General features: G+C 48.9%; 1 protein-coding gene across 3 annotated transcripts; it reads right to left on the bottom strand.

Annotated features, from left to right (window-relative positions):
* Positions 1-111: 111 nt before the first annotated feature.
* On the bottom strand, positions 112-26,365 carry AP2M1 (adaptor related protein complex 2 subunit mu 1). 3 transcript variants are annotated; one of them, XM_082767300.1, is made up of 11 exons: positions 26,336-26,365; positions 15,559-15,671; positions 9,852-10,117; positions 9,449-9,531; positions 5,348-5,483; positions 5,110-5,251; positions 2,940-3,059; positions 2,379-2,514; positions 1,849-1,946; positions 1,607-1,718; positions 112-1,282 (listed from the first exon to the last, which is right to left on the bottom strand). In XM_082767300.1, exons 2-11 carry the CDS (start codon positions 15,630-15,632, stop codon positions 1,148-1,150), a joined length of 1,302 nt encoding a protein of 433 aa, XP_082623426.1. In that variant the 5' UTR covers positions 15,633-15,671; positions 26,336-26,365; the 3' UTR covers positions 112-1,147. The 3 variants fall into 3 exon arrangements, with proteins under 3 accessions (XP_082623426.1, XP_082623427.1, XP_082623428.1); XM_082767301.1 differs by lacking the exon at positions 26,336-26,365 and adding an exon at positions 26,206-26,225; XM_082767302.1 differs by lacking the exon at positions 26,336-26,365 and adding an exon at positions 19,636-19,655.

The raw sequence follows: 26,365 nt of genomic DNA, 5'->3' as shown, positions 1-26,365 counted from the left end.
AAACGCTCCCAGGGAAAAGGGGGCATTTAGGGTGGGTTCAGCCCGTCCCCATCACTCCTCCTCCTCCCCCCCGTGTTCCCCAGAGCCCCCCCAGCAGCACGCAGAGCCGTCTCGGTTCTACATCGTTTATTAGGTTGAGCGCTGGACAAATCACAGGGTGTACAAAATGGAGACCACACTACCAGAAGCGGGACGGTGGGCGGCAGCAGCATTCCTATGGCCCAGAAGCGGTCGGTAGAAGTGCGGAGAGGGCGGGCTGGGGCACGAGGCTTACTGGCAAGTGCGTTTTTCGATCCCAGAGGGCAGCCCCCGGTCGCATCCTGGCAGAGCTCAGCTGAGCCACGCTCCCCAGGGCTCCGAGACATTTGGAAAGGAGCCCGGGACAGATCCGATTTGTTTGGAAAGGAAATTTCCAATGAATTTCCAATTGGTTTGGAAAGGAAAGACTGGCTCGAGCCAGCAGCAGGTAGAGGGTAAGTGCTCTCAGGACCCGAAATGCTGTGCCACCCACGTACACACCAGCAAGAGTCTAAACCCTCCTCGTGTTTTGGTCACAAACCTTCCCACAGCAGGACTCGATACTGAAGACTTTGCAAGAAGGAGGAAGGTGGTGAGATGCGGCGAGCCCACCATCTCCTCGGGTGGAAGCCCAACAAAAACTCACCACCTCAGGCATCTCAGACTGGCCAGCAACATCTACCACAACAGCAATAGCTAGTACAGAAGCCAGGGTAACTTCAACTCAAGATTTGTCCAGTCTATGTTTAGGTCTATTCTACGAGTACATATGCACAAGAACTTCAAAAATACTAGGATATGATGCAAGTAGTGAGACACCAACAGAAGAGAAGTTTAATGGTGGACGTTCCCTAGAAAGATCACGAGAGGAGGGGAGTTAGACTAGCCCTTCCCCACCCCGGGACGGGGAGCGGGAGGCTGGCCGCAGCCCTGCACGAGACCGGGTTCTGAACTTCAGCTGCGGCACGGGTGGAAACCAAGCACGGGCAGGCAAGTCCGCTCCCAAGGTGAGCCCCAGGGGCTTTTGATCTGCGTAGAGGGGCCAGGCCGATGTTCTCTGAATGTACTTGAAGACTGAGGAGACGCGGAGGATGGCTTGGAGAAGAGGGAGCCTGCCAGCCCCTCGGGGCTAGCATCTGGTCTCGTAGATCCCACTCCTGCCGATGTACCTCACCCATTTGATCACGTCGTGGTCACTGTAGTTCAGCTTTGGCTCAAAGACTTTCAGGTAACGCACCTTCAGCCCAGAGGGCGCAAACGGGACCTGTTAGGAAAGGGAAAGGCAGCAGAGAACACTGGAACAGAGGGAAAGGATGCACTCCGTACCCAACAGCCCAAAACAGACACCAGGAGCCACCATTCCCCTCCCCGTTGTCACCATGCTTGGTGACAGACTCCAGGGGCTTCAAAGGTGATTTTTTTCCCCCCCATTAGCTTTGCCACCTGGCTGGCTTATATAAGGCAGAGCCACACAGCAGCATGGGACAGAGAATACTCAGAACCATGCAGTTCCCATGAGGGCAGAAGGGACTGGCCTGACAGAGCTTCTCTAAGGTTAGCTGCCCCCAGAAGGCAGGCAGAGACTCACCTCAAAGTTCATGGAGATTGGGGGCCGAGCCCACTTCTTCTTGTCATTAGTGGGCAGCAGCTCGATCTCTGCACTGATCTGGGATTCCTTCATTCCAGCCATACGTTTTATCCTACCAGAGAACACCCAGAAGTGAGGAGGTGCCCAAATTTAATCTCCCCACCCCTACAGGTGCTCGGTGCAGCCAGGAGCACTGAACACTCCTGCCTCCCCAGACCCTGCCCCCCAGCACGCTCACTTACTTCCACACAATGGCATTCTCACTGGCCTTGTACTTCGCCTTCCCTTTCATGCAGATGACTTGCACTCCACTGGTGTTGAGGGGTGTTGGGATCCGGACCTGGAAGGCAGAACGTGGTGAGAAGGGAAACTGAGACTGCAGCCAGAGCACTCTGTGCCATCTCACAGGAAAACTGCCTCCTCCTATGTCAGGCCGGGGGTCTGGGACAGCAGCTGCCCTTCTGTCTCCATATCAGGGCCCCAGAAATCAGCAGCTACCATGAGGCATCTTGTCTAACTCTAATTTCTTGCTTTGAAGTAAAGAGTCAAACATTTTCAGAATCCACAAGGGTGTTTTAGAATCTGCCAAGGGTGACTGTGCAACTGAAAATAGCTTCCACTTTCCCCCTGCATGGCATTTCCCTTCTACAGGGCAGCAGCACCATATCTGCGAGGCATTCAGTTCACTTTGGGCCTGTACAAGCTTGAGGACTCCTCTGCAAGGACAGCACAGCAGGGGACATAAGAAGAGAGACAATATGCCACAGCTTACCTCTATCTTCTGAGCCAGCAAGGAAGGCTTGAAATTTGATTTTATCACCACCTTCACTTCCAGCTTGGTCCGGCCCACCTCCCGCACCAGGGGTATCACCCGGAAGGGAAGGATGATGTCCTTAGTGGTTCGGTATCTGCGGGCACAAAAGCAACGTCAAACTCCAAGGAGTTAACTCCCTTCGGTTCTCAAATTGTACCACCTTCCTAAGGAGACAGACTCTTTGCTTAGGGAACAACCTAGAAGTACCAGCCAGAAAGGAAGCAGCAGTCAGATCTGCGCTGCCCTAGTGCAGTAATAACTTCTTCAGTCCAAGTTTTGTGTCAGGTTCCTGCCAAGTGACCCCGCTCACGGATGCCAGTTTTAAGAACTTGAAACAAAAATCCAGATCGAGCTGGCTAACAGGCAGGAAAAGACAACCATGTAGCTAGGTTTCTACAACAATTGTAAAAGAAGGATTTGTGGGACAATCTACAGATTCCACTCCGCAGAAAGGAGACAAGCACAATGCAGGAGCATGCACAGACGCCAACACCAGCCTGCTCAACCCCCACACCATACCTCATGAGCTCAAACTCTCCGTCTGGTGGAATGAAGCTGATGCTCCTCTCAGAATCAAATTTGCTGAGCCTCACGCACTGGTGGAAAGTGCAGTCGTCAATGGCGATTGACTGTTTGCCGCTGAAACACAAGGCAGAGTTAAACAAGTGCTCAAAGTTCAACAAGTGCAAGCTGCAGCCCGTAGTGCAGAGTCTGCTCAGGCAGAAACTATTCTACAGAGCACGGTGCCAGTGCAGGTGTCCAGGAAATGGGGAGGCAGGGAGAGAGATTCAGGGGACAGCGGCCTCCTGGCTCAAACTTCCCTCGCTTCACCACTGCCAAGGTTGTATTTCAAGACATTTGTTTAAAAGAATTCTCTCCCTCCTCTCCCCAGAGATGCGACCCTCCTGTCGCAGCCAGAGGAACACCGTGCTGGGGTCTGCCTGCCAGCAGCACCTCGGTACTGCAAGGGCAGCTCTGCTAACCCAGGTCACCTCGCAGCGCAGTTCAAAGGGGAGAACACTTTCCTGTCCACAAAGCTATCCCACTGCCACACAGCTAGGAAATGCTAAGTTTTGGGTCTTCCTTTTCAGAAATCTCTTCAGAGATGTTGCTTTCCACAGTGCTAGCAGCTGGTTTGATACCAGACAGAAGCTTTGTCCTCAGGCCAGCACAGTAACTGACTTGCCGAGGACCAGAATACCATGCCACAAAAATCTACCCAGATACCATCTGTGCATTTAGGTGCGCGAGCCTAGCCTGACAGCACTCAACTTGTGCTGAGTTCTAGCAGCAAGGAAGATATCCTAGGGGACAGGTCCTAAAGGTAGCTAAGAACTCCCTTCAGCTACTGAGAGGGACCAGAAAAAGAGAATTAGGTAACAACAGGAGAGGCAGCAGTACAGAAGAGATGCTGCAGTGTAGTATGGTGATTTCTAGGTTGCCTCAACTGCTACGAGCAACAGGGTAACCACACGAATGTGCAGAGAGAGCCTATGCAATGCAGGCAGCTCCAGAAAGAAGCCACGTCCATCCTGCTCCTGTAACTCAAAAAGGTAACACTTTTACAGGTGAGAGCACTCACAGTATGCAAACTCTGGGACAGTACTGCTGACTCTTCAGAGGCCTACACAGATGATATTCTCACTAAGGTATTTCCCCTAGTTGAGGCTCATCCATTTTGTTAGCTAGATTCATGTTCTCGAAAGACAGCTTAAAGGTGACAGTGAAGTGATAGCTCTTGGCTTGGTTCTGAGAGATGAGGCAAATAGCAGCGCAGCTCCATTTACAGGAACCATCACGGAAAGTGTCTGAGGTCTGAGTTACATGCACAGGTCACACAAAGCAAGAGACAGGGGGAGAGCAGAGTGCACACAGCTGAAGCAGGTTATCTACCTTCCCAATTCACTGAGGGGTCAGCAAAAAAAAAAAAAAAAGAAGAAACAGCTGAGTCACAAACAGTTAGTGGGGAAAAAGTGGCAGTCCCTTTGCTTTTCTCTCTTCATCCCAAGCAGGAAGGCTGGAAAGGGCTTAAGACCCATCTTCATCATCAGGGTTGGTACTGGCTGAGGCACAGCCAGGAAGGAAGGCAGCTGGGCTCCCAAAAGGGACGAGCTGCCAGTCCACGCAGCCACCCGTATGTCAGCAGCAGGAGCTTATGCAGTATTAGCCTGCCCACCAGCCTAGTGTGCAAGAACAGTCTGTGTAGGAAAGGCTACGGTCAGAGGGGTCCCTTCACTGCTCCCAGGGAACACTGTTACCACTGCAACCTATGAACAAGTCTCCACGCTGACTAGATCTGCTACAAATTCTGGGAGAATCCATCTTGGAGAAGCGTTTCCAGCTGCAAGAACTCCACACTTAACACCGTATTTGAATCTTAAAGATGATAGCCCAGAGAACCTCGCAGCTCCTGACACTTGTTTCTGTATAGATGTGAAGTCAGACACCAAAAATGACATTCCACCTGCTCACACCAGCCCTGCTATGGAGAAGCCTTCCATACTGAGGCCCTCAGGCTGGTAGCTCGCATGACAGCTGACCTACCCAGAGAAAAATCAGCAGTAGTAGCTGAGGGGAAGAAGAGATGAGCTGCTTCTGTCAGATCAGAAAAAGCTACCAAGTGCTGCCCTTCCGTAAGGGTCCCTGGTGGCAAGTGGCTTTTACCCCAAGTTACCCCAAGGCCTCTTACCTTTTCCCCGTTTCATCTGCAGTCCCTTTACCCTGTTTTTCAATGACAATCTTGTCATTCATGCCAAACTTGCACTCTGGCATCCCACTCAGATAACTCTTCATCACCACTCTGCCAGAGACATGGGCACTCAAAACCTGACCTGGAGTAGAGAAGAGCAGAGTTAGCACACTTAGGCAAGTCCCCACTAACAAACCTTGATGGGAAAAAGGATGCCAGCTCAACACCTCCCACTTACCCTGGGGGGACATCAAGAGATTCACACTCTCCAGCACATCAAGAAAGAGTTCATTGCGACGGTACTTGATCCCTTCACGTCTCCATCCAATCTGTCCAGTCACCTGGCTGGTGATCTGGGACTGCTCTTCCTTAGTCTGAAGGGAAGAAATGACATCTTAAATCTCTAGACACACTGAAGGACTAAGAAAACTTTATCTAGACCAAAGAGCAAGTGTTTGCCAATTACTGTGCAGAACTGCTTTTGATATTTATATTTTAAGTGTCATCATACACCCCATGATTCGGTCACAGAAGCGTTCCCTCCTCAGCAAATTGTATGCCTAACCAGGCACTGATCATGGAAGCAGCTTTCCCGCTGTCTTTATTTCATTAGCGAGTCCTTTAGGCTACGTTTAGGTGTGGGGAGACACAAGCTCTGCTGATGACATTCAAATCATGTCTGACAGAATGCCACACCAACCCATGCATTAGGCAGCTGACAGGCCAGCTCACACCCTTATCCAACACGAGACCCTAGGGCCGTGAAGCAGCTGGAGCTGGTCACCAAGGGCTGCTTCATAATGATTGCAGTCATTACCATGCCACTGGGGCATCGGTTGTGCACCAATATTAACTTCACATGAATCTAAGTGTCCATCCTCTAAGGCTCCTGGGAGCATGGTGTAGAGAGGCACTGGGAGGTTCCTACCTGGTGCTACAGGCGGGGTCCAGTCACGCAGAAAGTGAAGGAGATGTATAGCAGCAAGTGTGGCGCACACAGGGTTAGACAGGCAAGCAGGTCAGTAGCAAGAAAAAGGAGGAAGGGAGAAAGAGGCAGGTTAGGCTTAAGGCTATCTCAGGGCAGGAACAAAGCAGGCCAGCTCATTACTAATTAAGTAGCTGATCAGTACAAACAAGATGAGGGGCTCTGAGCTTCAGCTCAGAAAGCCCAGCAGCGAAATGGCTTCTCAAACTTCAGCCCACTCCCCCCCAGATACAAGGCAGGGCAGAGGGAGCAACAGATGTGCCAAATACCACTCCCAATAATGGTGCTGTGCAGAGTCAACTCCACATGTTGCCATTCCTAAAGCAAGCCCTGGATGTTTACTGTGCCACAGATACCCGGTCTATGAGAAGTGCACAGCACCCAGGACTGCGATAATAAAGATGTTTTAATAAAACTGGGTCCTGTAAGGAGTTGTGCCCTTGTTAATCCCGTCTCTTCCACTAGGGTGGCTGCAGAGCACCAAGGTGGGTCCTGCCCCAGCAGCCTTGCCCTGGGCCCACAGGGTGGCAGTACTCGATCTCAGCTTAGAGACAGCACAGGGGCTTTGTTTCACACATGTTCTTGCCACAGAGTTGGTGGCTCCTTGAGCAAAGCCATTATCATAACAAAGAGGCAGGGCATTCATACTCCACTGGAAACTGAGGAGATAAGCGCTCAGTGCAGTACAAAATACTCCTCTGTCCCACCAAAAAAAAAAAACCCACAATGTCCTTATCTGCCTTGTTCAATGCTTCATGCCCTTCAAGATGGATCGAAGGTACCCTGGGTCTGAAATTTCTCAGAACCAGGAGCTTGCCTGAGCTGGAAGAAGCCAGCTCAACTGGGACGGGAATATTCAACCTCCTGACTACTCAGCAGCGAGCACAGTTCCTAGGCTAAAGGCAGACAGCTACCAGCAGGTTTCCTAGGCTCAGGCAGCTGTTGGTAGCCTCTTCCCACCTTCAGCAAGTAACACCAGCATTTTAGCATTACAATATGTCTAAGGCTTGGGGAAATGCTGTAATTAAGAGTTAAAAATCACACTCACAGAAAGCACTCGGAGAGGATGAAAGTGACAACGTGCTGTTAGTTGGTGAAGCCTGGACAGATGCAGACAGCAGCTACAGACAGAACCGAGCACACAGAGCATGGCTCCACCCTGAGCTTTAAGAGCAGGTTTAGCCTCTCCTGGAGGAAAAGATCTGAGGCAATGCCTGCATCAGCTCTGTTACAGGAGATCAGCATGGCCTGCAGCCCTGCTGTTTGACTAGTATCATGGAAGGTATCATGGTAAAACCATGCTGCACCTTTTAAAATCTCTAGTGTGCTGCACCACCCCAGTCCCAGAGGACAACAGTACTTTTATTGGAAAGCAATGCAGCAATATTGGACTATCTTTCAAAAACAAAGCAGATCTTATATCCCAAGGTCGCCAACCCTGGCAAGACCACTGGAGCCACACAGAGTGGGTATTCAGAGGGCAGCAGCTCAGAACACCTCAAATTCCTCACAGAAGTCAAAAAATTGAGTTGTGAAATTCTGCCCTAACTGCAGGTTTTGTTCCTTAAACTCTGCAGGACACAAAGCTCAAGGAAAGCACCCCCATGAACTAGGCAGGGACAATGGAACAAGGTTGACAAATGACCCAGCCCCACATTTCAGCCCAAGGTATCTGTCAGAAGATGGTAGTAAGTGAAGGAAGAGTTTGAGGCTAGAAGAACCAGCTTAAAGGGCAAACCAGGAAATATAGAAATTACTGTTTCAGTTGTTTCCCCTGCAGTACCATGTCTGGAAAGGATCACTTCTGCTCTTCTTTGAACTGGGATGCAAAAAACTCCCACACAGAGCACAATAACCATGAGCTGTTACTTATGAATGGCTGTAGACCAGAACTCCTGTTTGAAGGGGAAGGACTAAACCTGTTGTTGAATGAGGTAAGGTGCTGTGACAGTAGTTCGCACACAAGCAGTATAAGAGTTTGTTAAAACAGTCAAACACAAGAAAAAAGAGGTAGGGAAGGAAGTGAGGGTGGTGGTTAGTTTTAAGTTTTCCTAGGAACAGGAGCTGATTCAGCTATCTGGAGTGCTGACTGCCCAGAATGTCAGACTGCAGAAGGCCAAAGTGATTTACATTAAAGCTCGGGATGGGGGACGCAGACCGGATGCACTCACATCTGGCCACTGATATGCGCGTGCCCTCTTGCAAAACACTGCTGCTTGTAGCAGAAAATGTTGCTCGGGGCAGCTTTTCTCTTCCCCTTACTCCTGAGATGCAGCTAGGCTTGCCACTAGTAGATTAAAAGGAGTCCTTAGGAAGTCAGTGTTAATGAAAGGAGCTAGAACAGAGCCTCCAGAGACTCTAACCTCTGCTCATCCTTAAAAAGAACAGTCTCCAGGCAAACCCTTGCTTAGTACTTCTGTTTGTACCTTGGGTACAAAGTTTCACCCAGACCTCTTCTCTTTTGCAGACAGCTTCCTCACAGACTGACTCCCAGCTTTTCTCCTGACTCACCTGCTACATAGCCTAAAACTCACTCCTCTCACCGAAGTCCTCATTAGGAGCTAAACAGCTACGTTAGAGGGACAAGGTGAGCAATATCCCTCGGAGACACAAGAAGCAGTAACTATTTTGTGGACTAGTTTTGAGGATTAGCCTGGTGTAGGATTAGAACTAGTTTGAAAAACATTCCCAAGAACAGCCTAATTCAACTGTCTTTTTCCCCCAAGTGTCCTTTATCTTCTATCTCTATATGAACTTTGTTGCAAGGGTTACTACTATACTGAATGTGCCATAGAGAATTTCATCTCTGACATGAGAAAGCCCAGACCGTACTGATGCGTCTGCTGATCTGCAAAGATGTCACAGGCAGCAACAGAATAATGTCAGTTTCCTGACTGCTGGCAAGATTCAGAAGGCTGAAGAATACTTCATTACAAGGAAGGCACGAAAGCCTGACAGCTCAAAGCACTGAAGGCAGGCAGAGAACAGACCTGCTCAGTGAGATTCACACACAGGACAGCTATTTCTGGTTCAGCAGGCAGATGTGTTTATTCTCTGCCACAAGCTGACACACACCAGCACCTGAAGGCAGCGATCGTTTACATGCAAGGGACTAGCACCACCCTAACACAGGGCCTTTCCTCCCACACCTTACCAAATGCCAGGGAGGTCACACAAGCACAGAGACATCTAGAATGAGGTGACACTGAGCTACCTCCCAGCCAGGGAGTTCTCAAACTACCCAGGCATTTTCACCCAGCACAGGTCAAGTGGTTAGTTGCATCATTCAGACCGTGCTTTCTTGAACAAGCTGAACTAGCAGAGCAGCGCTGTACCCCAGACCCCTCTGGTTACCTGACTCTTGATGCCTTGCTGAGTGATGAAAGTCTTCAGGGCCCCCGTTTCAGAGTTCTGAGGATAGCCAAAGTCCAGGATTTCTACAGGAGATTAAAAGATGGTTAGCTCACAGCCACAAACCAGAGCTGCAACATATAAACACAGCAGCCACGTTAACCATTGCTGTAAGGAAAGCAATGCCTGTGCAATAACTTGCTCATATATTAAGCCTCTGGACAAGAGGCTGGAGTATTCTTTAGCAACAGCCTTGCTAAACTAAACTGACTTCCCTGTATAGTATTTTGGACAGAAAGAGTGATGGACAGCTGTCCAGAGCGATCAATTTGCTGGTTTCTAAGCTAACAGCTACAGAACGACCAAGTGCAATACCACGCAGCAGATTAGAAGGGAAGCATCTCACCATCCAGCAGCTCATAAATCAGCACAAAGTTGTTCTTTATGTTCTCCTCGCTGATCTTCCCGAAGTAGGCGGTCATCACGTCACACATCTTGTAAAGAAACTCGAACACCATGGCGGCGTTGACATTCTGCTTGGTGACAGCAGCCAGCCAGATGTTGGAACGCTTGACGTGGAAGAAGCTCGTGCGGGCGATGTTGGTGACAGGCGAGCGCACCTGCTGCCGGGCGTGGATGACATTGACGCGGAAGGCGTCCACGGCATTCCGCCTACAAGACCACCACCAAAGGAGAGTTAGCACAGCGTCTACAAAAACAAATTCACCGTACAGCTCTGCTTATGTGATTACCGAGGTGAACTAAACACACCCAGCTCGCTTAGGAAGGGTGCCTGGGATGTCACAGCCAAGAGGGACAACTGAAGGCTCTGAGTAGAGGTGGATGTTAAATCCTGCACAAACTCCAGGAGAGGAGTTACTGGTCTCTGTGGACCTTTGGACTACAGGGCAATTCTAACTGCAGGCAGAAAGAGAAGCAAGCTAACCTCCACGTGGAGTCAGATGACAAAGGAAAATTCCTTTCAGTTTATTCTGCTAGCACTCCTGATTACCATAGCCAGGAATGAACACTAGAACAGGCTCTGGGGCACATGTTCTAACCAAACTGCTAGTTACTACCTGCCCTGCGTGCCTAAGCCTTCATACCCCTGCCCCAAAACAAATCTGCAGTCTCCCGTTATATTCTTTAATGGCAGCTCCCCCCAGATATACCGCTGAGGAAAAGGCAGCAAAACCTACCCAGGTCACCTGATGGATGGCAGTGTCTGGGTACACCACGAAAGGCAGTTTCAGTTTAGACTCATCTCACCTCCATTTCCCTAAGCACCCTGGAGGGCAGGCTAAAAGCAGCGAGCAGGATTGGGAACATTTTGGGCTTTCCAGTTATATGTCCTCTCAAGCCTGCTATGCTTCAGAGCAGGTCTCTGGCAGACAGAATTGGGGTGCCCATGCTGCCACATGCGAGTAGCAACACACTACGTGCACTGGAAGATCCAGTACTATTTACAATGGGAAAGAAGTTCTGCAGGGCAGAAAATGTGCTGCATGAGTTTCTCCTAGCTGCTAACATCTTTAATCCAAACTTGTTTCACTATCTATACACTAGTGACAGGGAACAAATCCTTCCTAAATAAAACACTGATGTCCCCATGACATCCTGGTTTCCAACCTCTTCCACACTTTCTCATCCTGCAGCTACAAGTCAAGATAAACTCCCCAAATTAAGTCAAAATCCACCGATACTAAGACCACAGGAAGGAGAACTGATGGATTTATATTACAGAACTGAGACTTCGAGCAGTAGCCTACCTACCAAGCCAAGGCACATCTAGTTGTGCTTTATTACCCATACCCTTCCTTAAGACTATGCAGAACAGGGGGGCTCCTCGCTGCAGTGTCAAGGCCCCATGGCAAGGAATATGCAGAACCATGTTTGAGAGCAGACGGCAGTCACATCCTTGCAAGCAAGGATAAAGGCATACAAATGTTCATAAGCACTGAGGGTTGTCAACAGTCCAGCAGACAGTTTGAAAACAAAGGATATTCAGGGGAACGTGTGCTGCCATGGCAGGTGTTTTTTCCTTGAAGGTCTGGGTAGGCATGTAGAAGCCTCATCAGTAAACACCCTCCCCCATAAGCAAAATTCTGGCCTTCAAATACTTCCCAGGTTTTATTGCTCCAGAAGGCTTGTGAGTTAAATCACTATTTGATTTCTACCTCGTTTTTTCCATAAGAAAGTAATTATTCTACTGTAAAATAACAATATCTAGAAGTCCCACTCCTCCCCTTCAGTAAGCCTCACAAGGAAAGCTCAGCTTGTTCTGGAGCATCAGCCCTCCCGGCCTCGAGTTCTACCCACTAGGGCTAGCAGCAGAGCCAGCAGTCAGACTGGTGCACGCTAGAGGAGAAGCCTCAGGTGAGTGAAGCTTTTCCAGCACACCAGTTGCCCGCTGTGCAGTGCCGGTCATGGCCTACCCGCGTCTCTTACCTATTGCTACAGCAGCCAATGAGATGGGATGGACAGAAATGGCGCCAGCGGAGAAAGGAGGAGTGACAGCAACAAGAGAAAGGGTTAGAAACACACACACAAGGCACAATGAATCCAAAGAGATAAGGAGAGACCAAACAGCACCCCCTCCCCCTGCTCCGGGGCGCAAAAAGGCCCAGGTAGGCCTGGCTGGAAAGTAACAAGCTGTGGCAGCAATGGAGCCCTCGCAAGGCACAGCGCTGACATGCCATGGTCAGATCGCCAGTGTTGAGACCGGGCTTCTTTGGAATTTCAGGACTAATTGGGTGTTTAGTCCAGATGAGTGGGAGCCACATCACCTCATTGGTATCCACGCTGCTCTGCTAACACACGTGGCAGGCCTCAGTGGGGAAAAAAAGAAAGAAACCCTCAATCTGAGGCACAGCCTGGGGACCGCAGAGTACCACTTTTCTTCTTCCCTCACCACAGGGCTGCAAGTCTGAGCGGGCACTGCTATGGCAGCGCTCTCATTTGAGGCTGTTTGGGCTGCTGCTTTCTGGCCTGGTCCAGCCAACAGGAAAAACACCGAGTTTGACAGAGCTTCAGCACATCTGGAGAGAGATGGCACGTCCTGCAGCTTCAGGCACTGCTCTATCCAGCTTGCACTTTTTCCATAATGATCAAGAGCTATGAAGCAGAAGTGATGTCTTAGAAGCTCAAAAACAAAACGCCTATCCCAGTTTAAGTGCATGCAGTTCCTCATGTAAGCTGCTCAGTTTCAAATAGCTTTTTTTTTTTTTTTTTTTTTTTTAAAATCAAATAGCTACTTTTTTAAATGCAGGTAGGTTCTCCCAGTGACTACATCACTGAAGAACAAGGCACTTAAGGTCACAGTGGAGCCCTCCACAGTATCCTGAGTTAAATGCATAGTGCTTTGCTTATATTTTTAAGAGGCTGCTTATGCATGCAGCTAGCTGCTGTATAGACAGATGCACTACATGCACTAAAGCCATTCTTCTAAGTTGCAAGCAAAGGAAGTCCAAGTTTTGTGGGGACTGTTTTCTGCCTTTACCAGTCAAGGGAAGTGTTGCTTCATTGACTGCCACTTTTCTCATTAACATTTGAGCTAGTATGTGCTAATTTAGATCCTTAAACTGTGCAAGAGGAGAGGTTCTCATTACCAGAAATGGCTTTTAATCTCTCCCAACTGAGATAAACTCTCCCAAGCCTCCCCCTGAGGCTTCAAGACACCAAAGGGAAGTGCCAAGGCCAAGGAAGCCTTACAGGTCAATCACTCCGAATCCCCATGAAGACAGGCAGCAGCTATGCTCATTTCCCACTCTGCCTACCTCCCAACAAGCTAGATGGGCTCAATTCCCTGCACTTCAGATCTATCTGGATTAAAGACTCAAGTGTTCCAGAAATCTATTGGCTCATTGTTTTGAGATGGAACTCCTACAGAGGAGAGTACAAGCTGCAGGGAAAGGCCGTTCCTTTCCCTACCTCTCTGGAAGTTAGGGTGCTCAGAGCTCTCAAGTACACCTGGTACTGACGCTAGCATTCCCAACAGGAAGTAACAGCTACCTACTTTACTTGCTATAGAGCTGAAGATTCTCAGTTACTTGATTACAAGACATAGCTGTTCTAAGACAACTTGTTTTATAAGGTTACATATCCAAAAAATGTAAGCCAGGTTTGATGGCCTGTTTCAGAAGGAATCCAACACCTTGGGAGCAAGCTCCATTAATAGCCAGCACCAGCTCCACTTATCACAAGACTGACACTGAGACACCCACAGAAATTGAACAAAGGATTTTATTCAAGGCAATACTAACTCCTGAAGTTCTAGAGAACATTTGAATCTTTGGCACCTTTTTTCCAAAAGACAAAGTGAAGATTGGATCAAGCAGGAAATCCAATTTTCTAGTTTTGCCTGGCCAGCCAGTAAGTACTTCATTACTTGCTGAACGATTCAGTCACTTCACAAGAGGGATGAGCCAAGATAAAAGCAGTGGAAGATCATTACATTAGAAGAACTATTTCACTCTCCAGTTTACATCTTTATGGCCAGAAGGCCCTTTAAATTAAGAGGCCCTTCTTGAATAAACATCAGTTCAAGCACAGTGCAATCTACGTGCCACAACAACAACAAAATCTTATTGCCAGGAACTGCAGCAACATTGTCTCTAGCTCCACATACAATGTTCTCAAATTTTATCAGTAATCCAACCTCGTTTGGTTTGATCACCGCACTATTCATTAATTAGAGGAATTTCCAAGTCAGCTCTGGCACATGAATTGCTCTGAAGACCTTCAGCTAGCCGACATTCAAAAGACTGAAAGAATTACTACAGTAGAGAAGAGGCAGAACTTCACAGCCAGCAGTTTTCTGCTTCAGAAGTACAAAAGTACAAAGCTTCCTTGGCTCAGCGCCATGTGGAAGATCTGGGATAGTTTGGCCATTCTCACAACTGCTACTTTACTCCACTTAGAACAAGAGAGAGTTAAGGTATCACCTAGTGAGCTTATTACAGGCACTGTTGACCACTGCTACTCCTTCAATGAAGCTGTGAAAGCCTTGGCAAGCTGCTAGTTCTACACCATTTTTAGCCTCCACTAGACAATCCATGTCCGGAAGGGAAGGGAAGCTCTCTTGAGACTAGAGCAGTTTGCCTTCAGACTGTCTTGATTGTTTATTGCAATTCATGGCAACAAGTTATCTCACAGCACATGCTACCACTATTTATTTTGAAGACCTTGTAAAAATATATTTTTCCTAAACTGGGCAAAAGTATCTCTTGCACTTTGACCCTGCTTACAGTGACCCTGTTTCCATTAGCTGCATTTTAACTTCATGCTAACTTCAATTACTAGCTTCCACCTAATGCCTAACAATAATGATAACCACCAGTAACAGCCCTGCTGTGTGAGAAAGCCACTTAAGGCTTTCAGTCCAAGCAGCAGCATCACTTATCAGGCTCCTTAAAGCACTACCCACTGCTCAAAAAACCCCAGTTCTCATAGGGTTCCTTTTGGGAACTGGCAGTTTAAGAATGGTACATACCTAGTCTAAGTGAGTAACAGAACACTTGTGTGAAGTGCAACATACCTATACCTACTGAAGGCTTTCAGAGTTCCCACAACTTGAATTATCCCATAGATGGAAGCTTTTTTACTTACAAGGCTGACATACAAGGTTGGGGCAGAGAATGTTAAGTGCACAGAGGTGGTTACTGGCACTTTGACACTGCAAGCAAAGACCAGAGGCAGTCTTCTGTATGCCTGTACTTGATACTCGTCATCTGTGTTTGAAACTAGTTCAGAGCCCTGGTCACAATGCATGGCAGACAGTTCCCACATGACTCCTATAACATTTTAATGATTACATTAGGTTGGTAGACTTCTGCAGTGGCAGTCCACATTGGTGAAGCGTTTGGAAAAACACCCAGATCTCTACCATCCAAAAGGAAGTCCTAGCTTTGCCTGCAGGTTGTCCTTTACTACCATCCGTAGGTGATCTGGGCTTAGTAAGAACTTAGCTCTTTCTTAACTAGGCCTAGAGCAGCAAGTTGAGTTGCAGTCTTACATGCATGCACAGCTAATGCAGAACAAAGCAGCTCTGGGTTGTCGCCTGCACCACAGTGAGACAGAAATGCAAAGACCACAGATGCAATGGAAGCACTTACCCAATGTCATCCCGGTAGACTCGAGAGATTAAAACCTCTCCTTTGTGATTATAGATGAATAAGCCTCCGATCATGGTGGAACTTTAGTCTTCTCTTCCCATGTTGCTTAAGACCTGAAGCAAGAGAGCGCACACGTTAGGCTGCAACGAACAGTACAGCAGGCACAGGCTGACATCCAGCCAGGGCACCGAGAGCTTTTGTCACACACCTCCACAGAAAGCACTTTGTGCAGTGCCTGCAGTGGTGAGGACCTGACAGCTCACACCTTGATGCCACAGGAGTAATGAACTCCAGCAGACTGCAGGGAAAGATGAGTGGAGAGCACACCCAGAGATATTACTGAAGGTCTGATGTTGTCAGCTCCCTCATTAGTTTATATCGTTACGCCAGGCCACCCAGGGCTGAGGCCCAGCAGGGCAGCTTGATGCTCAGTGCCTGCCTCACGCTTGCAGGAGGAATACAGAGCTCCTTACACAGGGCTATCCGAAAGTGTTTTACTCTGGAGAGGAAGGAAGTAGCCTTACTGTTAATATTAGAGGTTATACTTTTTGTATAGGCTAACTATACTTTTTGTGCAGACTAACTTCACGTTCATCCATCAGCATGGACACATCAAGGCTCAAGAACTGGAAGTGCCTGGCCTCTCCCCTGAACATGAGGAAAAACAGACCTGGAACTGCAAGGAAATCGGAGACCCTTTATTTCTCCTATAAAGCGTGCATCCCCACTGTGACTGCCACACAAATCAGATCACTGCATGGCGGGGTGTTATTAGCAGCAGGTCCACCTTGGTTGATTACTGCCTGCTAGGAAGGCTGCTTAACTTAAAGAGATAATGGATTCCAGGGCAGCAGCCAGTGATCTCGTTGCTCCAGTAATTCAGCCTGCTGGATGAGGAGCAATCAAGAGGAATGCTCCTAAATATCTTTTCAACCAGGAAGTCTACAGATAATGATTATTTAAGCAGCATCTTGACAAAGTTCAACACTCCTGCTTGGGACCACAGCTGCCTAGCAGTAATGAGCTGTATTGATAACTAGGTACAAAAAGCTAGCTTCAGAGCCAAAACAGAGTGGCCTAGCCACCAGGTGCCACTGGAGCAGATCTCAACCGTGAGCCACTTTAACTGGGGACTAGTGTCTTAGATGTTACCCCCTTAAACTCATCTGCAGAGATTGGTTTGAAAAGAGCTTCAAAACTGATAGACATTGTTGAGGCAGATTTTTTATTTAAATAAATATACAGCTTCTTAACCAGATCCCCTTCCTGCAGTCACCCACACTCCTACTTCCCCTCAGTCCAAGCCATAACACCCATTCAAGCCAGTGTTTGGCCTGCTTAGCCCAGAGAAGAGCATCACAAACAAGACAGGGCAAGGCTTGTCCCCAAGTCTGGGAACCACCATAGGTGCTTCTCTCTGCTTCAGCACTGGAGAGCATTAGATAACCAACCACCTCCGCAGTGCTGCTGGGGAGATTAGCCTACACCCATTTGTCTGGGGTGGGCAGGAAGGATAGGGACAGGCGAGCCTAAAACAGCTGAGAGCGAAGCGATACGCCTTTGTGCGGGGACAGCACAAAGCCAGTTGGAGTGACCTTGCCTCGGCTCATCTCAAAGGTCAGAAAAATAATAGAAGAGCAACACACACAGAGGGTCAGAAGGACTTCCAGCAGAGAAGCCTGAGGAACTATCTCCTAACGGTTACGTTCAAGAAACTGCAGCAGCTGCCTATCTGAAGGTGGCATTGCAGACACGAGCTCTGCACTAAAAGAAGTTTTTTTGATAGTGCAGCCACTACTTTTAATTTCAGGAAGACCAAAAACCTTTCCCTTTCATTACTCTTCACACCAACAGCTACATTTTCAGCTATGCCTAACGAGCCCTCAGAGAGCAGCCTTACACATACATGTCTGTGCTACTGGTCTTCAGCTTCCAGATGGCTGCTTCTGCTCGTTACAAGGAAAGAAAACACCAGAAATAGTCACCAAGTCAAAACAGTGAGAAACTGAGGTGCAGTTTTCCCAAAACTCAGCAGTGAGCTTCCTGGCTTTTCCTCCCACATTTTGCTGGCTGTGTCTCCGGCTATTATCAGGCTGCCTCCTGCCACTTGTCAGTGGCTTCACGTCACTGTCATCACCAATTTTTGATGGCCTCAGACTCCACCTAACACAGGAAAGTTTTAAAAATAACTTTGAAGACTATTTTTGCACTAGTGAAACAGTTATCCTAGGACCTTAACGCACTGGTTACACTTTAACTCTTGGATGCTTCTCTTAATATTGCCAAGTTCTGAAACCTCACCTAGAAACAACATATATATTTCTGTTAGTGACTGCTAACTTTAGGAAACATCCCACCTGCTTCCAGGACAAGTCTCTTGTACCATAGTGCAGAAACCAAACCTGTTAACATAGGGGCCTGAGACTCCCATGGAATTACAGAGCAAAAGTCTTCTGAAGCTTCTCAGTGCCCCACATGGGAGAATGAGGCTACACACACAGCAAGGTTCACATCTCCATGCCAGAAGACAAAAGACAACCCAGTTGGCCAACAGAATGAGACCAGGCTGTTGAGTTGAAGGAAGTGGCTGTGTCACAGACTGACGGCTACCCACACAAACTCACAACCCTAACAGGCACGCAGAAGGCCACTGAAGGGCAAGGCACAGGGCAGGAACCCAAAAGACCAACATCTATTTGAACAGATGCCCAACAAGCCTGGCAGATGCTGCTGCTGTAATTCAGCAGCCATTTGAAAGGCCATTCACACGGGCCAAACGATGAAAACAGGAACCGTTAAGACAGTGAATGCAACTTGTTGCCTGCTCTAAGAAATTCTTTCCTAATTATTTCTTTCTTTTCCATCTCGGACAAGAGACAGGGACGTCTTTCTCAGACTGCTGCAGTGGTGGCTTCCAAATTTGGATACGGACCACTGCTACCAAACTTGAAGCTGTTCTTGCATCTTCCTTCATGCTTACATTGTACAGAATGGTTTCCTGGAAGCTTATGCAACTGGCCAAAGCCGGATGGTGCGAATCCTACAAAACCTTTCCAGAAGATTCCTAGAAAGCACATCCTAGTCTTTAAAAAAGTAATCTCCCTCTTGGGCTTTAATGCTGCTTAACTTATTTGTTCTATTTTTAGCATAAGGGAAACATCTGCTTTGATGAGCAACAGGATCAGACACGGCATACAAGACAGAGCATTGTGCTAGCATGACAACTGCTTCCTGAAAGTGCCTTGGTTTAGATATTTGCTACAGTTCTATAAAAACAGATTGCTGATCAAGCTTCTTGCTGAAAAATTAAAGCCTTCTCTGGAAAACCCAGGTATTTTCAATGGTGATAGAGATAATGAGGTTATCCTCTCTTATACACTAGGTTAGAACATGTTCTGTAATAAGTTACAGCCAGATATGTCATAATTTTTAACTGCATCACAATACCAGGCAGCAGAGCCAACTGCATGTTAGATGAAGAGTAGATACAGAGCAATCCAAATGTTTTTAGTCTCAAAAGTTCTTTGTTAACACACACAAACACCAGGCTGCTTCATCATACAAGCATACTGAGAGCTGGAGTTGGGCTTGGAACTTTCCACATGCAGTCAGCTCCTAAGCAAGCAAACTGCACTAGGTAGGGTAAGAGCCAGGTTGGTTCACACTGCAGTTCTGTCGGCCCAGTATCTTGCCTCTGGTGCTGGCAATAAAGGGACAGAGATAACAGGAGGCACAGGTCAGGAAATACTCCCCAGCAGATCCCCCAGCAATGGCATGTTTATTTAAGGACACCCAAGGGCTCTTTTTAAGAGTATTTGCCCAGCCTTGTCTTAAATCTGTGCATCAGCAGCATCCCATGGCAAAAACACGCTGTGTAAAGAAACCTCTTTTTAAAAAAAAAAATAAATAAATAATTTTTTTTTTTCTTTTCCTCCCCCAGCTTTAACAGCCTCTAGTTTGTGTACAGGGACAAGAGGTGAAGCACTAGCCCTCATGCTCTCCTTCCAGGCCACTTGGGACTGCGTAGAACTTCTCTATTGCCTTCGCTGACTCCTTCCCAGAACAGTACGTTCCCACCTTACTCAGCTGCTCTTCACAAGGAAGCCGCTCTAAGCTTTGCTCTTTCTCAGTGCCTTCCTCTCAAAGTTCTCCTTCTGGAAGGAAATTCAAAACCAAACATTACTGGAGATGTAAACAAACCATGGTATAGATAATATAACAATCCTGCTTTGATCTCTGTTTTTAGTGCTTGACTTTTTAAAGGAAAAAAAAAAACTCAGCGTAACTCCCAGATCACACTGAATTCAGTCTTCAAGATGACTGCCCATGTCACAGGTGAAGCAGGGTTTGCCTTTGCTCCCTAGCCTGATTTAGCCAAAGAATCAGGACTGCTCTGCCAGCTGGTTTTACAACAGCAGTCTGCCAGCATAAACGTACCTGGGAGATGCTCACTGGCATTATTTTACATGCAGTAGCAGCTTGCCTCCATAGGATTCTCCTCAAGCCTGGAGAACCTGCAATCCTACAGCACTACAGACTGAGCCCAAATCCACATTTATGTGCAATTTACCTAAATCAATTAGTCAGACAACTGTTAATGAGCTTCCAAGTGCTGTGTAAAGTAATGTGGGCTGGGGACAGTGCATCCATGAAGGTGTTTAGATAACAAACCCAGCTGTATCTGCCATACACAAGCTGTCTTCAGCACTTCAAAGACACATGGCACATAAATCTCTTGCTGCAGTCCCATCTAATGGCATCAGGAACCGAAGATGTCTCAGGTGCACAAGGTACCCGACACAATTATAAGCAGGTCTTCCTTGCTCTGCTTGCCTTTTACAGTCTGTCATCTCAAAGAGCTCTAAATGTCACAAGCATCAACAGCACAAGCACGTCAGCACAACTGACAGCAAGCTCAGTTCGATGCAGTGGTGCCGTCCTTTCACCCAGCCCTCCCCAACCCATCCATGGAGGTTCAGGGAACACGACAATATTCCAGGCTTCTTAGCAAGCCCAACATTTCATTCCCTCCCCACTAGAGCTACTTCCATCAGCTAATCAGACCACGTACCCAGCTGGAAAACTCAAGAGGTGGAACGACTAGCCCAAGGATATATGAACCGATGAGAAGAAAGCTACACAAAGAGCACCATGCACGAGAAAGTTGCTTAAAGCTTAGCAAAGAGAAGGGCTCTTTAAGATGACAATGGCTCTCCTTGAAGCTGCTGCAGTGAAAATAAGCTTGCTTTGTTTTGATCCTCTCCTTTGTGTTTCGCTCCGAGTCCCGTAGATGCTGGTTTGAACCACTTCAAGGTTACACGGCAGCTAGAATGAGTTTTTAGTGGGGCACTTCTGACCTGGTAAGATCATCCCCACGTTTTAGGATAATGAAGTTTTTGTTTCCAAAGCTGGTCTGAGAAGAGCCCAGTGCTTGCAACGGTTAAGAACTGCAGGGAACAGCGGTCAGATTAATCTGAGACTGACATTCGGTGACTCACGGCTGTTGGAACCAGAAGGCCCCAGAATAAGAAACCCACCACGAAGCTGGGTTCATCTGCTCGCTGTGCACAAGCGACGTGACTCAGAAAGCTTCCCAGTAACAGGCTTGCTCAATCAGCTTTCTATGACTCACTCAGCTCCTCTCCACAGCCAGCCTTTCCTCGGGAGATCGCCCTGCGTTGTTTTGAGTTTCCTCAGGCTAATGGCTCATTGCAAGACAGTTTAAGAGCAAAGCCCATCACTTTTTAACTGCCTGGAAGCCAAGGTGACTAGCTGAAGCCTTTGGCTTATTGGTCTGCCAGCTGCATTTTCAGCCTCATGCAGCTACGTTCCTTCAGCTTCACAGGCTCAAACACATGGTGACCCGCTCCATGCTGCTACCTACAGCCTTGTTTCCCAGCTATGGATTTATTCTACTTCAGGTGCAGAGAAGATCCGTTTGAATACTGAATTTGCACCCGTTGGTGAGTAATCACCTTAATTTAGGAACAACAGTCCTCTCCCAACAGCCTCTTCATTCTTTGAGCAGCCAGCCACCAGGATAGGAGACCAGACCTCTGAACGCCGCTCCTACAAATACCTAAGGCCAGCAGGCTCCCTGCCCTGCTGCCAAGCGCTCACATTCCAGTACGCTTCCATTCCAACCCATAAATAGAAGGCAGAAGCATCCTGAGGAGCATCGTGGACAGACCACATACTTGAACACGCTTATAAACACACGAGGAGTTAAGGCTACATGGAAAAGCTTCTCCACTCAAGTGAAAGTGACAGCACCAAAACACAACTTTTCGGCAGCTGTGAAGAAGTTACAGCCTTAGGACAGCCTACAACAAAAAAGGAACGTGAAAGATCTCTGAGATGTGGATTTGAACACATTTCAGTAGCTGCTTAACTTAGAAAGAGCAGGATTAGCTGGACCCACAGTGACTTACATGGAGATACGCACCCTAAGAAACAAGTGTCCTCTTCTCCAACCCCATTTCACTGCTCATGCCACGTGGGGATGTGCTTTAGAGAGTGTTCCTCCCTCGAAACTCCATGATATGTCAGACCGAGCCCCAGCAGCCAGCCAGCTACAGACCGTGACCAAGGGAGAAGGAAAAACGCAATAAAAGCACGGTACCTCAAAAAGGCTTGTGTCTACCAGAGATGGTTATCACAGACGGAAAACGCACTGTTTATTGGGTCTGACCTACAGCCAGTCCCTTTTTGAAAGCCGTCAGACTTTGCCCTTGCAGACCTGCACCGTGCCACGCGTTAGGAATGTGTGTGTGCGGCCAGGAGAGCAGGCTCAGCGCGGCCACATCCTGCTGCTGGGCTGGGAGCTGCCCAGGGGGATGCACTAACCCGGTGCTCAGCGAGCAGGGTTTGGGTAATTCCCTCCTCAGCACACCAGGGGCCCAGCCTTTGCTCGGATTCCAACTTAGTAGAGTTGTAGAAGTGAACATACGGCACAGAGCCTTCATAGACTAAAGAAGGCAGGTGTGGGGAAGGGACTGACAAGCATGGTTTGTTCCCTCTGCAGCAGTTTTTTCCCCCCAACGATTCTGGAAATATGACATGGAGGAAGGATCATTTCTCCAGTCCTTGTCCAGTGTGTAGGCCTTGCATTTTCTCTCTGCCCAAGAACCAGGAGTAAGAGAAGCACCACTTCAGTACCGTGGTCATCGATCATTAGGGTACGAAGGACAAGCTTGAGTTCCAGCCTAAATCCCAGATGTACGCAGACATTCAAACAAGTGATGTCCCAAAACCTGAAGTGTTGAAGTGACACCACGGAGCCCATCAATCCTTCCTGCACCAGCAGAACAGCGCTAGCTTCAACCCACACTGCAGACCTTGAGCACAGCTGTCTGCCTTTTGTAACTGTACTTGCAGAACTGAGCACTAAAAAGCTGATCTGCTCCAACTCACTGCTCAGGAAAAATAGCAAATGGCTACTCAGTTTTTTACAGTGGAATGAGGCAACACACCTACAGAAACTGCAGCCTCATGTCCAGGCAAGAGATGCTTGCTCTAGCCCTAGAAGAATGAGGCACTGGCTGGAGGAAACACGTCACTAGCAGCTTGCCTACAGCCTGGAGTCCTGTAGCAGTACGCAGCCACCATGCAACATGAGCATCTATTGGTATTTTTGCTACAGGAAAGAGCGAACGCAGCTGTCTGCAACACCCCAACAGGTTCCCTTCAGCACAGTCAGCACCCGCTGAGCTCTCCATCCATTTTAAAGCACACCTTTAGGACCAGCTGTATGCATGTCCCTGTGCGTTTGGTACTCTCACCAAGACCCAAGGGACTTTGCTCAGGACCCAGCCACTCCGGGCTGTGTCACTGCCACTGCAGGGTGAGAAGTTTCCTCCCAGCACAGCCACCACTCAGCTTGAAGGAGAGCAGAGGACAACGCTTATTCCTCTACACAATGCTTATTTCTCTTCCCTACACAGCACGGCTGGGGAGCAGCAATCACAAGTCAGTCAATAAGCTGGTGTAAAACAACCAACCCCTTTAGCAGTCTATTAAAAGAAAGTTTGGGTTCTGACTTACCAGCAAGTAAGCCCGCTGTGCATTAATGAGCTTACCCAACTAAGCAGTTCAAGGTACATTAGCTGCCTCAGCTCGCAGCCAGGAAGAAGCCAGCGCTCACCCAGAGGACTGAGGGCAAGTCAACTGCAACCATTTCCGCATTCCCAAGCCACTACGGCCTTGGACAAGTGACAGCAGTTGAAGCAGGAGGGGGATTAGCCAGGATGCTCGGGCAAACTGGAGTTCCTTAGGAAGCCGATCCCGCCAGGCCGGCACTGGTGTTATCAAACCAGAGGCTTAAGGCTTACATCGATGTCACCACCCCAGCAGCTAATCCGAGCGCCTAAGCTTTGCTCAGAGGGCTGCATTAGCCACCTTCCAGGAGGCCACTGGCTGCGCCTGGTTTTAAAGAGTAGCTGCAATCACTTCATCCTGGGGAAGACAGGCTGCGTGATTTAATTAAGAGGCATACCGTGAGCTAAAGAGCTACTGAGATAAACCCATCAGATTCAGAGGAACTGTTCCTATTTTAAACCCAATCCCATAAATCCCCACAACCGGTGGGCAGCGAGAGAAGCACGTTCAGCTCCTACCAGGCTGTCCTCCTACAGCCTGCTTCTGGGTGCCATGCAGCATGCAGGCAGTCTGGTGGGCAGCGAGAGAAACCCTGACAGAGGGAAACGTGGCCAGCTCCCTTAATGTCACCAAAACTGTGTTTAACACACCCCTCTGCCTTACTGGAGTCCAGCCTTATCTGAACAGCCCCAATTACTTCTTCCACCTCTAGTGGCTTTGTTCCAAGGCAGTTTTAAAGTCAGTCTGAAGCAGTTTCCATTCTAGAAGTCTGAGCAGCAGCTTCTGTTCCATTAATTTGCTAACAGAGAAGGCTGCAGATATGAGCTGTAGTTCATCACAGACCACCAACAGCCTAGGTGCCTCGACCTGCCAACGTACCTCTTTCTGCTGTTCCTGTGGGGCAGGTAACTGCCTTCCACATTCTGCGCCTCAGCCTGCAAGCTCCTAGCTAAGCTGCCAACCTGCTGAGATCAAAATAACATTGCTTATTCACAGCTTTTCGTTCTGCAGGTCATCCTCTAGAGGAAAGCAGCTGACTCTACCTGCTATATGCTGGCACCTTAGGCTGCATTTCTGGCCATCCTTGCATCCACGCCTAAGAACATCCTTAAAATACACCACTAACAGCCTTTGTCATTATAAACTCAGCAAACTGATGGAAGGCACTGTGCTGCACTAGATAGTCTTGTCGCATCCCTGCGCCAAGTGATAATGCCAAGAAAAGTTTAACTAGGGTCAGTCACATGAAGTTTCTTTACAGAAAGGAATTTTGTTCACTGATTGTTCCCATTCCTTGAAAAGAGAAGCCAAGATATTATCAACCCCCAGAGAGCATTTCCTGTCATCTGTGCTTCAAAAAACTGGAGATACAATTCTCTGCAGCCTCAAGACTCAAGACTTAAAAGACTAAAATTGTGTTATCTCAGGAGGAGGGGAAAAGCCAGCCATAATACCCTTCAAGGGTATCTCAAATGCTCTCCCTGGAAGGAAATATGGCCAGCCCGCAGCCCAAAGAACGCCGGGTACCTTGTCACTAGATGTCAGTAACATGGCACTTCCTACAGAGGAGAAACGATGCCTCCCCTCTGACAGGGAAAATATGGAAGCAGGCAGCTTGGCAGCATCTCATCAGGCTGGAGGTTGTCCCTGCAAGCAAAACTCACAGGGACGAGCCCAGCTTTTACTAGAGGAAAAAAAGCAGTAAGCACAGTTCTGACAGCAGTCACATCGCCCAACAAGCACCGTGCCCACAGGAGCCCAGATGGGGTTAGAAATCCATAATGCCCAGACCTGCGAGCCGCCAAAACCATCCAGACATGCCTATCTGGGAAAGTTCCAGGCTCAGATTTTGGCAGCCGCAGGCGAAAACTTCCCAGCAGCTTTGTCATACTAAAGCAAGCAGGGAACAGCTCTCGGAAGCGCGCAGCTGAGAGAGAGAAGGCGAGATGAAGAGAGGCATTTCCTACCGGGGAGAGAAATCAGCTGCAGCGGACGATAAACAGAGGCTGCATTTCCTGCAGCCTCCACAGCCCAGGGAAGGGAGGAAAGGATGTGGGGAGGCAGCGGGGGAGCTGCTGGAGCGGGGCCCACTCGGTGGGCTCTCCACAGAGGAAGGCAGAGGCTGGGAGCCGTGCCCCAGCTAATTCGTGTGGAGAAACCTGAGGGAAATCCCTGCCCGGCCCCGGCCCCAGCCCTTTGCTCGGGCTGCCCGAGCCTCTCAGAGCTCCTCCATCCCCACCCGCACCCAGCCCGGCCCGACCACCGCAGCGCAGCCACCAGACGCCCCCGCGCAGCCAAAAATAATTCAAAAAAAAAGGCAAAAAACGGGCAAAAAGCGGATCTAGGCTGGCGAGGCCGGGGTCACGGCGCAGCCCCTCGCTGACAGAGAGCCCTCTCGGGGGAGCCCCACCGCCCTCCCCCAGGGCACAGCCCGACCGGGGGGCGCCCCCAGACCCCCCTGAACCCCCCCCGAACCCCCCTCAGCTCCTGTCAGCGCCGCGGGCCCGCAGCCCCCCACCCCCGACGGGCGCTGAGGGAGCCGCCACCCACCATCCTCCAGCCACCCCCCGGCTCCGAGCGATGCAGCGAGCCTCCCCGGTGCAGAGAAGCCGCCCGAGGGGGGTGAAGCGAGCGGCTCGGCCCCGGCAGAGCGCGGAGCACCGGCGCTGAGCCCCCTCACCTGCCGCCGCCCGCCCGCCGCTCTGCCGCC

The sequence above is a fragment of the Aythya marila genome (assembly GCF_965140915.1).
Source record: "Aythya marila genome assembly, chromosome: 9".
Lineage (NCBI taxonomy): Eukaryota > Metazoa > Chordata > Aves > Anseriformes > Anatidae > Aythya > Aythya marila.
This window is presented reverse-complemented; position numbering and strand designations above follow the sequence as displayed.